Source organism: Microtus pennsylvanicus, chromosome 2 (genome assembly GCF_037038515.1).
Source record: "Microtus pennsylvanicus isolate mMicPen1 chromosome 2, mMicPen1.hap1, whole genome shotgun sequence".
Lineage (NCBI taxonomy): Eukaryota > Metazoa > Chordata > Mammalia > Rodentia > Cricetidae > Microtus > Microtus pennsylvanicus.
In genome coordinates, this window is record NC_134580.1 from 29,750,251 (window position 1) to 29,768,028 (window position 17,778).

General features: G+C 46.7%; 1 protein-coding gene and 1 pseudogene across 1 annotated transcript; one reads left to right on the forward strand and one right to left on the reverse strand.

The window, feature by feature from the left end:
* Positions 1-1,293: 1,293 nt before the first annotated feature.
* Positions 1,294-12,519, reverse strand: LOC142844122 (ribonucleoprotein PTB-binding 1 pseudogene; annotated as a pseudogene).
* A 69-nt stretch (positions 12,520-12,588) lies between these two features.
* Positions 12,589-14,095, forward strand: LOC142844123 (sperm motility kinase-like). Its single transcript, XM_075962428.1, has one exon. The coding sequence runs from the start codon at positions 12,596-12,598 to the stop codon at positions 14,093-14,095; it is 1,500 nt and encodes a 499-aa protein (XP_075818543.1). The 5' UTR covers positions 12,589-12,595.
* The last annotated feature ends 3,683 nt before the right edge of the window (positions 14,096-17,778 follow it).

Genomic DNA, 17,778 nt, shown 5'->3' on the forward strand with positions numbered 1-17,778 from the left:
TGCAGGGCTGGTTCAACATACGAAAATCTATCAATGTAATCCAGCATATAAATAAACTGAAACAAATAGATACGTAAAGAAAAGAAAAGATTTAAAGTAAGGACAGTTAAATCCACTACATTATGGAATAATATGGATCTGGGAAGAGGAATAAAAATTTCTTAGCCAGCCTCGGTGGCACATGCCTGTAACTCTAACACCTGAGAGGCAGAGACAGGAAGATCAGAAGTTCAAGGTCATCCTCAGTTAAATATTGAATTTGAGGTCAATTTGGGTTTCAAGAAATCATCTCTCGAAAATGAATAAAACCTTGCAGTAATAGCCTCAGTTATTAAGTAGACACACCTGGGAAGACAGAACCTCAAAGAGTTGCCTTCACCAGACTGGCCTGCAGACATGACTACAGGGTGTGTTCTTCATTGTTAATTCATGCAGGGGAGCCTAGTCTCATTATGGTGGATAATGTGATCCTGGGACAGGTGGTTTTGTTGTACAAGGAAGGTAGAAAGGCAGAGAGACAAAGCCAATAAGCAGCCTTCACCCATGGTCTCTGCTTCAGTTCCTGCCTCCAGCTTTGAACCTCAGCTTTCCTCATTGATGGATGGTGAAGTGTAGTAAAGAACAAACCCCAGTCTCCCCGAGTTGGTATCAGTCATGGCGTTTATCACAGCAGTGGAAACCTAACTAGGAAAGACCCAAAATGTGACTAGACCTCTCAGCCATTTCAGTCCCTTGGGGGAGCCTCCCATTGACTATCACAACAAAGACCAGTATTTCCATAGGGTCTAATTCTCTACAGTGGTGCAACCACCCTAGAAGATTCCAGCCAGGGCTTGTTAAGATTAACCCCTTCTGGTCCTGACTGAAGGCAGGTTTTGCTGTGAGGCCACTCTACCTTGAGACCAAAGCAGGCTTGGTCCCAGCCATCCATCCCAGAAGGCTGTTCACATCACCCCTGAGAGATAAGCAGGGTCAAAGCACTGACAAGAGTCAAAGGTCACCTTCCAGAGCAGATCTAGAGCTGTGAGTGGCTCTAGCAGATGTGATAACTCAAATAGACTCAACAGACATCGATAAAACATTCCATCCAAACAGAAAAGAAAATACCTTCTTCTCAGCACCTCATGGAACCTTCTCAAAAATTGAGCACATACTGGGTAACAAAGCAAACCACAACAGACACAAAACATTTGAAACACCCCATGCATCTTATCAGATCTCCATGGCTTAAAATTAGAATTCAACAGCAATGCTAATTCCAGAGCCCACAAACACATGGAAATTAAACAATGCTCACCAGCCTCGGGTCTCCTTGCCTTCCAGGTTGCTGGATGAAAGCAGGCTATGTAGATTCAGGTAGGGGTTCAGGGAGATGCGGTAGTCCTTTTGGGGGCTCAACCAACAGTGACACCCCAGGGGTGGTTGGCAGGGGCACATTGTCCTTCAGGAGGCCTCTAACAAAAACTGGGGCCTCAGAGCCCCACAGGGGCTGGGTGTGGAATGAGCTGGGATGCTGGGGAATGCAGACTCATGGGCTCCCGGTCACCCCAGAAGGGCCCAGCAGTGGTGGTAGTAAGGGATTGTGGCTTCCCTCAGCAGGTTTCAGTCCCAGAGCCAGCATCACCATCTGAAGACACCTCCCAAGGAGGGAATTGACAGGTTGGGCACCTGCCTGGAGGTACCCAGAGGAGAGTCTCCCAGGATCTCAGGTTTCTTCTGACTCTGGGTGTGCAGGGCTAACTGGAGCAGGGCAGTGGACAGGGTAGGTCTGCTGAGCCGTAGCATGGAGTGGGCACACCCAAAAGGCCCTGCTGGCCACTGGCACTTCATGCAGCAGAGGATTGAGCAGCAGTTGGAGGGAGGTAGATGGGCCCAGATTGTCCAACAGCTGCAGGACGTTTGGCTCAGGCGGGAGTCCCTTGCCTCGATTGGGTGCCGTGGCCTGGGCAGCAATGAGTGCTGTCAGCATGCTGCGGCCAGGAGGACCTAGAGCAAAGAAGGACATACGAAGGTGACTGCCACCCAGGGCCAGGCTACCTGCCCTCTGTTCTGCAGCCTCTGCCATCTCTGCTGTCTCATACTCGAGTACTGCAAAGCCCCCCAGCTGCCCACCCTGGCCACATGGCAGGTGAAAGAAGGTGGGCATATCGACCGCGGACAGTGCCTGGCGCAGGGCATCCACATCATTGAAGCCAGGTGGCAGATGGTCCACACAGAGGCACCGAGAGTGCAACAAGGCAGGAGACAGCGGCCCAGCATCTGTGCAATCCACATACAGTGTTTAGGGGCTCAGTGGTTTGCACAGTAAATCAGCCTTGCCCTGGCAGCCGAGCCTTTCTTAATGTACTCTGCAAGCCATAGCCCTTAGAGTGGCCTGTGCGCTCGCTGTATACTACGAAGCAGCGCTCCAGGCTGCCAAAGGGCCGCACCAGCTCCTCACACTGTGCCTGGGTCAGGCTGGGTGGCAGCTTGGCCACACACAACAGAGCATCTGTAGGCTGCAGCTGAACTGACAGCTCCGGCTCTCGAAGCCGGCTCTGGTGGAAGGCCTTGATGGCAGCTTAGCCTGATCCCCTTCCAGCAGGGTCACGAAAGCTGTCCCTTTGTATTTGTCCACCAACTGTCCTTGAGTTCATAGTCGCTCAGAAGATCGCGATAGCCTACTTCCTGGTTGGTCAAGTCCCCCGGAAGGCCCCGGGTCAGTATCATGGCAGCGGTTATGGAACTGGCACTCAGTAGTTCCAGGCGCTTCCGGATCTCTTCCGGTTCCAAGGACAGCAGCTCCTGTTCAGGTGCTCATTGATAGGCGGTCCACAAAGTTTCCCCTTTGGCCTCTGCCTCCAAGTTGACCAGCGGCCAGTGAGTCAAGAACTTTAAATCTTTGAAGGAAGAATTTGAAGAAGACACTAGAAGATGGAAAGATGTTCCATGCTCTCGGGTAGGCAGAATTAACGTAGTCAAAATGGCAATCTTACCAAAACCAATCTACATACTCAAAGCCACGTGTATCAAAATCCCAGCAAAATTCTTCACAGACCTCAAAAGAACAATACTCAACCTCATATGGAAAAGCAAAAAGTCCACGATAACCAAAAGAATCCTGTACAATAAAGGAACTTCTGAAGGCCTCACAATCCCTGACTCAAACTCTACTACAGAGCTACAATACTGAAACCGTCTGGTATTGCCATAAGAGCACACAGGAGGACCAATGGAACTGAATCAAAGAATGGATATCAATCCACACACCTACAAACACCTGATATTTGACAAAGAAGTAAAATATATAAAATATTAAAAAAGAAAGCATATTCAACAAATGGTGCTGGCATAACTGAATATCAATATGTCGAGGAATGAAATAGGTCCAACTATCGCCATGGACAAAGCACAAATCCAGAAGGATCAAAGATCTCAACATGACACCAATCACACTGAACCTCATGGAAGAAAAAGTGGGAAATACAGACATTCCAGTAAAAAATGTGGTATGGACCTAAACAGAGAACTCTCAACAGATGAATCTAAAATGGCTGAAAGACAATTAAGGAAATGGTCACATCCTTAGCCTTCAGAGAAATGCATATGTAAATAACTCTGATACAACATCTTATGCCTGTCAGAATGGCCAAGATCAAAACACCAATGACAGCATATTCTGGAGAGGATATATGGTGGGGTAAATGGTACACTCCTGCATTGCTGGTAGGAATGAAAGCTGATACTGCCACTTTGAGCATCAGTATGGTGATTTTTCCAAAAATTAGGAAACAACCTTCCTAATTGGATATATATATCCAATGGATGAGCAATCATACCACAAGGGCATGTGCTCAACTATGTTCATACCAGTATTGTTTTTCGTAGCCAGAAACTGGAAACAACCTAAATGCCCCTCGACTGAAAAATACATAAAGAAAATGTGGTACATTTACACAATGGAATACTACACAGCAAAAAAAAAAAATAATGACATCTTGAAATTTGCAGGCAAATGGATGGATGTAGAAAGCATCATATTGAAGGAGGTAACCCAGACCCAGAAAGACAAATATCATGCACTCCCTCATGAGTGGACATAAAGCAAAGAAAACCCATCCAACCATTCACAACCCAAAGAACCTGGACAACAAAGAGGACCCTAAGAGTGACACACAGGGATCTAATGGACATGGTAAGTAGGAAAAGACAACTCCTGAGTAAACTATGAGCATGGGGGTCATAGGAGAGGGTAGAGGGGAGGGGGATGATGGGAGGGGAAGGGAGAAAATTATATCTCACTAAAAACGATAAATGATTGAAAAAAGTAGAACTGGGAGTGGATAGCTGATCTTGTGGTTTGGTCTAGGGTTCGACTGCAGGACAAACAGGCAGTGGAGACATTTGTAGAAGGTGGTGTGTGGCAGTGAGGGACTGGAGGTCAGACGGTGACAACAATGAGAGCCTTAGCAGTAGCAGATGGCTCAATGCAGGTGGCAATGGATGGTATTTCTGAGGCATGAGATCATAAAGACCTGGAATTAGAACAACACTAACTGTTCCAGGGTTTAGAATCCACATAGACAGAGACACAAAACAGAATTTAAATCATCAAAGTAGCCACGAGAGCTAAAGGAGTCTAAAAACACTCAGAAAAGTTACTTGGGAGTTGCCCTAGCTCCGAGGTCTGCTCTAAATTTTTCATTTGCATTCTCAACTATTTTGGTGGTTATTTGGTTTATTTTGGGAGGATTTCCCCCTCTACTTCCCCTAAAATTTTGGCCCAGAACATCCGGTTTCATTGAAGAAACCACATGTGCCTCCCCCTTCAGAGGTGTGGATTCCGGGACCACTGATAGATTTTTTTTCCTCTGATCACTTTGAACATATCAACACACTGCCTGCTGGGGTCCTAGTTTTCTGTCTGGTAGGAAATTGGATGAGGAGCTTATGGAGAAAATGTGATAACGTCTATTCTTCTCAGCCCCGTAGAAGTTAGTCACTTGCCCTGGAGTGTCCTGGGAAACAGAGCATTCCCACAGCATCCCATAGTCAATCAGAGGCTACCATGTTACTCTGATCAATCTGAGTCTACTACAAAAGGAATTGATTGCTTTGAGGACGGATGTGATGGGTTCCATGAGCCAAAAGTCATGACAGTATGTTAGGGTCTGTGAGAAGTGGACCATGCTCCCCATCCACTAATAGATGGGGGTCAGTGTGTGCCAGTTGGAAATGTCAACTTGACACACGCTGGAGTAATCTGAGGAAGAAGGAACTTAACTATCTAATAAGTAAGTCTATGGGGAATTTCAATCAGTGTCTGATGTCCCTGGGTTGGAGGTCATGGGTGTATCTATAAAATAAGCTGTCTTAGAGAGGAAAGGAGAGCAAGTCAGTAAGTGGCTTTACTCCATGGTACCTGCTTTGGTTCCTGCCTCGAGGTTCTGGTCTTGACTTCCTGCCCTGACTTCCACTCATGGTAGCTTCTGATAGGAAAGTGAAAGGGAAGTAAACCTTCCTTCCTCAAGTTGTTTTTGGTCATGATGTTTCTTCACAGGAAGAGAAAGCAAGTATATTTACCTGCTCAGCAGGTCCAGTTATTCCAGGGTCTAGAGAGGTGCTACCTGAAAGAACATGGGCGCAAGAGAAGAATGAGGCCAAGCCAAATTCTCTTGTCAAAGCCTCCATTTTTTAGCATAATGGCAGTGGCTTATATAGCCCCTGGATGAGGGACCTGAATTGGGTTGGGGGCCTTTGCCAAGGCAGCAAAGTCACTAGTCAGCACACCTGGTAAGTGGAAACATTACTTTTGTGGCTCTGCTTAACAAACAGCTCTCAAGGTAGCTAGGATGTGGGGGCTCTCTACAAACATTCTTGGGACAATGGTCCCTCCTATCAAGAAAGTTGGGATTTGTGGCAGCTTTCATGAGAAAATAGCTCTCAAGATAGTGAGGCTTTCTGCAAACATTCTTAGGACAATGGTGCCTGCAATCATCTTTGGGAAAATGGCTCCTGAAAAGTATACAGTGTCCATAATGGTGAAGGACAACATCCAGAGCCTGTTATAATTCACATGATTCCAACTACTGTGATTATTAAAGTGGAAAGGGTTTCTATTAGGGCTTGGATGTGTAATACCCAAAGAAAGATCCCGTGTTTGAAATCTGATCTCTAGCATGTCGCCATGTTTCAAAGTTGGAGAACCTGGTAAATAAACCCAGAAGGAAAAGATAGGGCATGTGGTGTTGTAGAATATTATTTCAAGGTGTGTGACTTCTGTTTAGGTTGCACTTGTTGAACTATGTGAAGCTGTGATGCTTTGCCTGTCTAAAACACCTGGTGGGCTAATGAAGATTTTAATGGCCAAACGTAAGGCAGGAGAAAGGATAGGTTGGTCAGTCACACAGAGAGTATAAATGGAAGGAGAAATCGTAGAGGAAGGAACAGAGAAAGAGCAAGAGAACAAGGAGAGCAGGATGCTAGGGGAAGCTATCCAGTTATCCAGACACTGAGTAATAATCAAAGAAAGATACACAGAGTGCTTTAAAAAAAAAAACAAAAAACTAAAAAGACCAGAGCCAGAGGGAAAGGTGGACAAAATAATTCAAAGATAAGAAAAACTGGAAAGGAACAAGCCAAGCTAAGGCTAGGCATTGTAAGTAGAAGAAGCTACTGTGTATAATTTAATTGGGAGCTGGGTGTCAGGTCCCCAAAAGAACAAAAGAATGAAAGAACAGACACGATGAACAAAAAAGGGAGATATAGTGAATGCTAACTGGGTGTAACCAGCCTCCCCAGGCCCCTACCTGCCAACTGACCAGGGCAGCCTTCCTGTACTTAGGGACAGAATGTGAAGAAAACCAGTGATCTAAGCCAAGCCATCATTGGTCCATTTCTTGCTCTGACCTCACAATGACAGAACCCTGTTTCTTAACTGCTCTGGCTGAGGCTGCCTCCTCTCCTTACAGTTGAGAGAGGCTCCTGACAGATCTGCAGTTGAAAGAGTGATTTAGATAGAAGTGAGCTGGTCCCACTTGGTGGATATTCATGAGCTGTTGAATCTGAACACAGTGAGTTTCCTTCTAAGGTCACAGATTTGGGGTTTAGAGGTATATGTTTCCAGGATTGAAAATAACCCTTTCTTCCTTTCTTTCTTCCTCGGTCTGGGGTATAATTGGGGCAATTTTTATCATCTGCATCAATTAGATGTTTACTCTACTTTAACCTTTAGTTTTAATATTTCTCTGGGTTCATTCCTTCATTCACCATTTTAAAACATTTGTGTACATTGACTCTACAACATGAGTATTCTCTCAGTGACATTTACCTACACGCACATGGAAAGCTTTGACCACATTCCCCTGATCTCACTGCCTCCTGCCCACCCTTTCCAAGTCCCTTGGTGTTCTCACTTAATAACTCAGTCAGGTACTTTCCAAGTCTAGGCCAAGTCATGTGGACTTTTGTCCTGAGGACTGACAGGCACACTGGATGGTGTCCTAAGGAAGGGCACAGATGGATGTCTGCCTGTGCTCTAGCAGAAAGCCTCCTACAAAGAGGTTGTCTTAGGATCTTCCTGGCAGTTCAAAGTCAGGGCTGGAGAGGGCCAGAGGTAAGAGTTAGATCCCATTTTGTGATGCTAATGATGGAACAGGGCAGCTGAAAAGGATTCAAGAACAGAAAAAGTGAAAGTCTAAAAGAACCCTTTCTTTGAGGAAGAGAGGAAGTTTCCTTGGTGGGACATAGCACACCAGGTCCCTCCACCATCTTCTGTCCTTCTGTGTGCCTGAAACTGACCTTTTGTGGGACATTTTCATTTTCTATCAGGGAGCAGGGCGATTGCAGTACTAAAGCTCATGTGTTATCAGTCACGGAGTGGGGGCAATAATCATTTGGAAGCAAAGGATCAGTTCTGCTGGCCAGAGACCTCAAGGAACACGCTTTAGAACAACACTACCTAGTGCTGGGATGTTCTGCCCAGCACTCCAGAGACCCACCCCAAATACCTGTCCTTTTGGAAAAACAGGGGGACATTTTGTTGACAAGGACTGCCTTTATTTGATTATCACAAGCCTGGGCTAGAGGAAAATTCTTTCATCTCATCTTTTCTTTATTTTTCCAGACATGGAGCCTCTCAGTGTGGCTCTGGCTGTTATGGACCTTGGTTTGTAGACCAGGCTGGCCTTGTCCTCACAAAGAGCTGCTAGCCAGTAACTAAGTGTATAATGTGTGCACATATGATGCCTTAGGGGTGTGAACTTTCTATTGACAGGGATCATCCTGCTTGAACTTTCGTAAACTTCCATCCAGTTTCTTTGGCTTATGCCCCATAGCTGGTTCTGGGTGGGTCCTGTGAGGTCCATTTAAAGGGTAAATCTGTTGATTACTTATGCGAGGTGAAGGCAGCATAGCTTCAAGAACACAAAAAGGCTGAGTGCCACCCTCCCACCTCAGGTGTTGATGTCACACTCATGACACACTTGTGTCCATTGTGATGAGGAGCGGCGGGCCGCTTCCTGCCACCCGGCTAGCTGTGCCTGAAATAATTACACAGAAACGGTATTCTTTTAAACACTGACTGGCCCATTAGTTCCAGCCTCTTATTGGCTAGCTCTTACATATTGATCTAACCCATTTCTAATAATCTGTGTAACACCACAAGGTGGCTTACCAGGAAATATCTTAACCTGTGTATGTCTGGAGTGGGAGAATCTTGGCAACTACTTGACTCAGCTTCTTCCTCCAAGCATCTTGTTCTGTGTACCCTGCCTTACTAATTTTCTGTCCTATTAAAGGGCCAAGATTAAATTTCATTTAACCAATGAAATCAACACAAAACAGAAGACTCTCACCCATCATTTTCCCTTTTCCTGTTTAAACAAAAAAGAAAAGCTTTCACTTTAACATAGTAAGATTACATATAACAAAACATTAATCAAGGAAGAACTACAGGTACGATATCTATTTTATTCTTTATCATAACTAAGGAAAACTATAACTATAACTATCTATCTATTCAACTCCATCAAAGACTCCAGAAGGATATAATATTACCTAAGTAAATGAGAAGTAAGCAACTTACAAAATTCTAGGAATCACAGAGACATCTCGCTGCCTGGACAGTCACCCAAAGTTCCTCTGTACCATTGGGGCATCCATCTTCGGCCTACAGGCCCATAGTATTCAGAGCCATTTCCATGAAGCAGGAAATTTCAAAGGCAGTTTAGTCACAATCTGTTGTGTCCTGCAGAATGTCTCACAGACTCTTTCATGAATCAGGAACCCTGAAAGATCATATCACCTTTAGGCAAGTTCAGCAGTCCTCTTTCTGCGGGTTCTTTGTGGCCAGTCCAGTTTATGCAACAGTCCAGGCAAGAGCAGTTTCTTGCCGAAATGGCTATCAAACTCCATGAGGAGTCTCTTCGATGCCCATCTTCCTCTTGAAGTAGATTGGTGCTGCCAGGAGCAGATGTGTCTCATTGTCATGAAAAGCCCTAAGTTATTAAAACATCAAATGCCATATTCTGCACTCTTTGAAAGATATGAAGAATGTCTATCTAATTGAAATGTATCTCTATATATCTAGGAAATCTAACTAACATGACTACAAATTTGACTATTATTGATGATTATCCATTAACAACATATATACATTACATTTTTAAATGAACTACACAATCACAATACCTTAATCAAGATTAGAAATACATATACATATAACAAAATTGACCTTAAAATCCACAAAAATGCAAATTATTCATATCTCTATCAGTCCGTGCCCTGTGTCTCACAGCCAAGGTTACTTTTGAAGCACTGGGATCCTCAATCATGTACAAGACAAATGCATTCGTTTCCCTTCTGTTTGCTTTTGCTTTTTTGTTTGGTGAGAGAGTGTCTCCTGTACTACAGGCTGGCCTCAAGAGCACTGTGTAGCCAAAGATGACCTGAACTGCTGGTCCTCCTGCCTCAACTTTCCTAGCTTTAATAATTGCCATGTGCCGGGCCACAGCGGTGCATGCCTTTAATCCCAGCAATCGGTAGGCAGAGGCAGCTGAACCTCTGTGACTTTGAGGCCAGCCTGGTCTACAGAGCTAGTTCAGGGACAGCCATGATTGTTAAACAGAGAACCTGTCCTGACAAACCAATAAAAAAAAAGCCAAGTGCTCACCTTTATGAGACTTTTCATGTTTTTCTGTCAGTTTAATGGCCTAACCTGAATCTACCTGATTTTAATTACTATCTTCTCCCCAGGGCCTGACAATCAACACCTCACCACATAGGCTGAGGCCTAGCGGGATTTCTGGTCCCGCTGTTACCAGCTTGGCCACAATCACCAAATGTAAGTTTTAACTAAGCCCTTTTCTTCTATTTACCAATAAAGTCTTGGGAGTCAGAGCCGGGCGGTGGTGGCGCACTCTTTAATCCCAGCACTTGGGAGGCAGAGGTAGGTGGATCTCTGTGAGTTTCAGGCAGCCTGGTCTACAACAGCTAGTTCTAGGACAAGAACCAAAAGCTACGGAAAAACCCTGTCTCGAAAAACATATGCAAAAAAAAAAAACCTTGGGAGTCAGATGTTGGGATGCTAACCTGCTAGCTCAGAGAAGCCAAGAAGCAACGAATCTACTTTCCTATTTGGACAGAGACCCAGCAAGAAAAGCATCTTTTCACTCATCCCAAACTTATTATTCTTTTATGTGTATGAGTATATTGTTTTCTTTCTTTGTGTGTACCAAGAGCCTCATACCTGTGGAGGACAAAAGAAGAAGACAGATTAGCTAGAACTCGAATAAAAATTGATTGTGAGCACCATGTGTGTTGGGCCTCGAACCAGGGGTCTCTGAAAGAGCAGGAGGTGCTGTTAAACACTAACTCATCTCCCCACAACCTCTGTCTTTAGTTTTACTTCTTCATTTACTTTTGTTATGTGTTCTTTGGTCTGTTTCTCTTTTCTCATTTCAAGCCTTTCCTTGTTATGGCGTACCATATCATAGGAACAATTTAGTCCTGGCAATCGCAGGAATATCTCTAATGCATTCTGAGCACTTGATCATGTGATTAACCCACGCTGCTATGCTTTCTTCTCACACGACCTCCTCCACATTCCTAGGAGCCTCCTCTTATGTTGAGGACCTCCTCCTGCTCCCAAGTTCCACATATGAGAGAAGAAAAGTGACACATTTGAAGGACTGGCTTTTCCCATGTAGAGCGATCTTCTCTGGTGACAACCATGTTCTTGAGAGCCCCACAGTTTCATCCTTCTCTGTGGCCGTCCTTCTGTATGACTGTGGCACTCTTGCCCTTAATTCTGTTTCAGTGTTGTGTTGTCAGGCTAAATGCGTAGAGCTATCCTTGCAAGGATCCTTGGGAGCATATTTTAACCGTGAAGTATGGCCTGACTTATGTGAATTTGGTGAAAAGTATTAAGTAGTATTATTAAGGACTTTACATCTATGTTCATCATGGAAATAGCCTCTATTATTCTTCATTGTGTTTTCCTGGTTTGGGCATGAATGAGTTTGGAACTACTAAGGACCTTTCTATTTTATGGAGTATTGAGGAACACTGACATTTGTTTTCAAGAGATTGGGAGGATTCATCAGTAGGTTTGCCTGCTCCTGGGCTTTCCTATGCAGATTCCTTCCTCATAAATATTTCAATCTTGTTCTTCATCATGTCTTCTTACTTGGATTTATATCAAGAAGTTTCTCAATTCCATCCACATTTTCCAGTCCATGAGAAGGACTCTCAGGGTTTTCAAAAACAGATTTCTTTGGGAGATGGGTTAGCCTGGAGAGACAGCCCAGTAGTTAGGAACATGGACTCTTCTTGCAGAAGACCAGGTCTGCCTCACAGCAATCCCATGACAACATAACTTCTTGAAGTGCCGCACCTAGGGGATCTGTTGCCGTCTTATGCCTTTCCAGGTCATAGAAAGAAAATTAATCAAAAAGACATATCACTTTTTAAAATTATATATAGTACATGTGAGTATACATTAAGCGACCTCAAATGTGTGTTTGTAGTATACATGTGTGTGTGTGTGTGTGTCTGTGTTTGCCCTTGAGATCGTCCACGCATGTGTTTGGATGCCCTCAGAGGGCAGAAGTGTAGGATCTCCTAAACTGGAGTCACTTGATCCGCTTGGCCTGGGTCCTGAGAACCAAACACAGGTCCTCTGCCAGAATAGTAAACCTTCTGACCTCCTGAGCCATCTCCCCACCTAGACACTCTCTGTTTTCAGGGTGTCTGTTGTCTCCTCAACTTCTCATGCATATGATTTTATTAGTATCTTGTCTCTCAATGCGTGTTCAGCTCAAGTAAGAGGATGATTCCTCTTCCCAATCAGTGGCTCGTAGCTTCTGCGACCCTTTGTTTTCTTCTCTCAGTTTCTGGGTGAATCCGGCCAACCTGACCTGTGTTATGTTCTGCTGTCCACTGCTTTGGAAGGTACTTCCTTCCCTTCCTGAGCACTACGTAGCTGGTTAGGTTGCCTGAAATATCTGTGACTCTTTTTCTCTTTGGAATGTAGGAATTCATAGTGATAAACATTCTCATTGGTGTGATTTAAACTGTTTGTTTAAAGTTCCCGTTGTGTTTCAGCGAGAACCTGGCCATGGAGGAGGTCAGAGAGACCCTCTACTGTGACAAGGAGACATTTAGCAGTATCTATCAAATGCTGACAACTCTGGGACGAGGAACTTTTGCCACAGTCAAACTGGCCTTTCACATGCCCACTGTCAGCTACGTGGCTGTGAAGATTCTGGCAAATGTGAATGGGGACTGCGCCCCGAACCACAATGAGGTTGATATAATGAGATCCCTCGTTCATCCGCATATAATCAGGTTCCTTCGGGAGGTGCAGACACGGGACATGACTTATCTCATAATGGATTACGCCTCCAAAGGGGACCTCTTGCGTCAGATTCGCAAACCGGGAGGCTTACAGGAGTGCGAGGCTCGAAGGCTGTTTGGACAGGTAGTACAGGCAGTGAAGTACTGCCACGACAACTGTATCGTCCACAGGGACATTAAGGCAAATAACATCTTGATCGACGCCTCTGGAAATGCCAAGCTCTGTGATTTTGGCCTGGCAGTCAGAGTTGTCCCTGGGACAAAACTAAAGACTTTCTGCGGCACTCTGGCCTACTGTGCCCCGGAACTCTTCGGAGTGGAGCCATACGATGGCTATGCCAGCGATGTTTGGAACTTAGGCGTGCTCCTCTACTACATGGTGGCCAGGCACCTTCCGTTCCAAGCGAGCTCTTCTATGGGGTTGAAGCAGCAAATTTTGGCTGCAAACTTCAGCGTTCCTCATCATGTCCCACTTGATATTTTCAACGTAATCGTGGAAATCTTCATGATCGGCCCCAACAGGAGGCCCACCATCAGTCAAATCCTGACGCGCCCCATGATCAGGAACAGCCAGGCACGGGCATCCATCCAGAGTCTCCCAGGCACCCTGAGCCCTAGCATTGTCGGCACCATGGCAGGTGAAGAAATAATTGAGTGTCTAGAAGTCCAAAAATTTGATCAGGCGATGGCCACATACCTGAGTCTGCATCACCAGGCCCCCGGGGGAGACTGCTGCCATCACCAGGTGAAACCCACAACACCCATGGAGCCAGGCCTTGCCCACCTATCCCACCTGCGCTGTCCTGTGGCTGATTCCCTCATTAGCAGCAGCCCGGACAGCAGCAAGAGTTTCTCTCCATCGAAGATCGGGTTGTGTGGCAGCCTGACGGCGAGGGCCCAGACATCCTGCTCTCTGTACCACCTTCATGGGGCAGACCACAATGAGGCTGCAAGTGATGCAGAGAAACTCTGCAGCTCGCTGGGGATGACTCTGCGTGTAACCCCCAAAGGCTCCTCCCTTGGGGACACACTGCTGACCACCAGACAGGAAGAGGCCATCAGCCATGGTCAGCCCCAGGATGCCGGGCCAGCTTCCTCCCAAAACCAGAGGCGTCACCGCTGGAAGAGGGTCAAGAAAACCCTTGTCAATGGCTTCCGACACCTATGTTGCTGCCTGCCTCCTGCAGAGAGTAACCATGCCTCCCGTGAGAACCAGGCTCCACAGTCAGGGGATCCTAGAGGCACCCACAGAACCAGGTGAGCACCTTTCTCACTTCATCTGATTTGTACTTTTCCTCCTGTCCTTTGTGATAAATGATGCCTGTGTCCACTATGGCACACTGTGAGCATAACAATCTGTCCCTTCAGAAAGACCAGGTGTCCCCTGAAGTGTGACCTCAGGCTTGTTGAGCAACAGGGGGACAGCAGAGATGCTGAGCCAAGCAGGGAGAGGTGGGGGCAAGGCCAAAGGAGGCAAAGATTCCTTGGAGGAACATGTTGGGTACTTGGGCGCTGCTGGGCAGTGCACTAAGTCTTGTGTGTTTTGAAGTCACTAAGAGTCTCCTTCCTGTGCCTTTCTCTCTGAAGCCCCGAAGAGGTCGAGCCCCAGCTCCATGGCTTCTGAGCCACGGGTTGGGGATCGGTCTGGATGAGATTCAGACAGCCACTCTGGGGACCCATGCCAGATGCCCAGGACACCATCTGGCCACAGGCCCCTCCTGCAGAGGAAGAGCTGTCCACTCCAGAGAACATCTATCTCTCCAGGTAAAATCCCAGGCAGGAAGGGTAGGCTTCCCACAGGGTCTAGCTCAGTGTGGAGGACTGAGGTGCAAAGGTGCCCTAGGCTGTCTTGTGGAACAATAGTGCCTTGCCCTCTCCCCATGCCTGCGGGAACATCAGAAGTGGTGCTCTGGGTAGTGACTGACCTTTGCCCCATTTCTTGGCAGAGAACACGGTCTTCTCCATAGGGTGAGACTTCTCTCCCCCAAGGAGAGTATTCCTAGTCAGCCTGGCCTAAGTTGGGTTGCCAGGTTGAGAATGTGTCCTGCAAGCAGCCCTGTAGGACCGACTCCTCTAGAGGGTAGGCTCCCGCAAGAACCTTTAGCAGGAATCCCCACAAGTAATTCCAGCAGGTTCCATTGCTTGAGTCCTCAGACCCAAAGCTTGGGAAAATCTGAGCTGGGGAGTGAGTGACCCCAGGGCAGCAGAGTCCCCCTCTCCACCAATTCTGCCTTCCAGCTACTCACCTCCTGCCTCTGCCTGCTTGTTCCTTCAAGGCCACCATTCTCATCAGTGACAACTAGCTCCTGCACTTAACACCATGTGCCACACACTGAGGGACTGGTAGGTGTCAGAGTTAAACCTGAAAACCTAATGAGGGGTCAGCATCCTGCTGTGCCTCCTGCCTCCAACTTGCCTGAGTCTGCCTGAATCTGCACTGGCCAGTGAAATTCTTTAAGAAGGCTTCTGTTTTTCCCAGCCTTTTAAAGGTGAGCAGGCTTTTCCACTTCTTTTGGAGGTGGGTGGGGTGTGCTTCCGGGAAGCTGCCTCATCCATGCCACAGTCACATTGGTAAAATCTCATCTCGTGTTTTTTCTGCCTAGACCTTGCCAAACTGTGACAGCAAGAGACCCAGAGAAGACTGTGCGACTGGTGTGGTGGTCCATCTCTCCAGCTGTCTTCCTCATTAGAACCATCCTGGGTATCTTCTATATTCAAGAATGTGTCCCAGCATTCAGCGCAGGTCGTTGTGATGGCGGATACCCCGGCCTCTGGTGTCACTCTGTTCTCCTGCCCCCCCAAATTTTATGGCGATATCTCCAGACTCGGATCCCCCTCGTTTCTCCTTGGAGCGCTGCGGTTTCAAGATACAGAAGTGTGGCTTATCCGAGCCCCTCCAGACTTTGCCCCACAGTGGTGAGTGGTCACTCTCACCCCACCCACTGGGAGTATCCCCCCCCACACACACACTCTGGAAAATGAACCCACCCCACACTGTGAACCTAGAACTGTAGACAGCATTTCTAATAACTCGGGGAATCAGCCACATTCTGTCCAACCCAGGCTGGTTTCTTAAGTCCCAGCATCGTCTAGCCTCAGTTTCTTGAGTCTGGAACTACAAGTGGGTGTCACATGTTCTTTTGTTTTGGAGAATCATTTTTAATTTGTTTGTTTGTTTGTTTCTTTTTCATGACAGGGTTTCTCTGTAGCTTTGGAGTCTGTCCTGCTGTCCTGGAACTAGCTCTTTTAGACCAGGCTGGCCCTGAAATCACCTGCCTCCCGAGTGCTAGCACTGAAGGCGAGCACAGCCACCACTGCCTGGCTTTGTTTTGGAGAATCTTACCATCCTATGCAGCAGTTAAACTCGGATCTTTCTGCTTCTACCTCCCAATGGCAGCTACCGAGCCCAATATTATACAATGCTGGTGATGAAATCCAGGGCCCATTCATACTAGGCACAAACTCCATATCTGAGCCTCGTCCCTCGCTCGCCTGCCTTAAACATTACTTAGCCATTAACGATGGGGATTAGATTTAATGTCAGCACTCAGGAGACTGAGGCATGGAAATGGTAGGCTTCGCGGCCAGCATGAGATAGGGAATACCAAGCTAGCATTACACACAGAGGGTCTGTCTCAAGAAACAGTCAGGAGCCGGGTAAAGCCAGGTCGTGATGGTGCAGCACATGGGAGGCAAGGGCGGGTGGATCTCCGAGTTCCCTCCCAGCCTGGTCTACAGAGTGAGCTCCAGTACAGCCAGGGCTACACAGAGAAGCCCTGTTTTGAAAAGCAAATATTAAAAAACGAAGCAAGCAAGCCAGGAACGGTGGCACGTGTCTGTTTTCAGTACCTGGGAGGTGATGCATGCTGATCAGGAGTTCTAGGCCTCACCCAAGCCCCACACAACAGAAGTTAGTTGAGACCAAACTCAGTGTTTAGCACCCTAGCCTAGAAAAGCTGCGTCTAGCCCCGGCCTCCCGCTTTGCAAAGGATCTAGCCAGCCTCTGCTTTCTCACTTTCTTTCCTCAGCCGCAATGGGTGGCATGTGCCCCTCTCTGGCTCTAAGACTGTTAAGGGCAAACTGGATGGCAAGAGGTGGTGATGCAGGGTCCTTACTGGCAGCCCTCAAGCTGGAGAAGCCACCTTGCTGGCATCGTCAACAGAGGTGGGAGGAAGACTCACTTGCCTTTTGTAGAGTTCTTCAACCCTGTCCTTGTCTGTTCCCCCTCACTGCCGACTGTCGGTACCTTGTACTCATGGTCGTCTATTTTCTTTGCGAAAGCATATGACTCTTAAACCCCATAGTGGCATATCTATTGGTTCCTTCTAACGAAGAATCCTTTCTTTTTCTCTCCTCTTGTTTGGACTCCGGTTTACTGTATGTAGTCCCGGCTGCCAAGGACCGTCGATCCTCCTGCCCTCAGCCAACTGAGTGTAGGTGGTATAGGTATGTAACTTGTCTCAGTGTATTTTAGAAGTTTTACTTTTTAAATCATCTATGTAGGGATGGATATCCTTCATATTTTAATCCTTCTGCCTCTGCGTACAAATGTAGGGATTACAGGAATTCCACACCAAGCCTGGTTTTTTGGTTCTGAAAACCAAACCCATGTTTCTGCTTGGTGAGGAAGAGTTACCCTAACTGAGTCACACCTAGAACTCAGGCAGGCTAGCCTCAGACTAGGTATTTCTCTCTGTAGCTGAGAAATACCTCCTGATGGAACTGAAGATCTTACACATTGACCCTGATTTCTCTCTCCCCTCTCTTTCTCTCTTTCTCTCTTTCTCTCTTCTCTCTCTCTCTCTCTCTCTCTCTCTCTCTCTCTCTCTCTCTCTCTCTCTCTCTGTCTCTCTCTCTCTCTCTCTCTCCCTCTCTCTGTCTCTCTTTTAGCCTTTCTAGATGACCTGTTTTTCTGACTGAGAGTCTTTAGAAGTTGCACACACA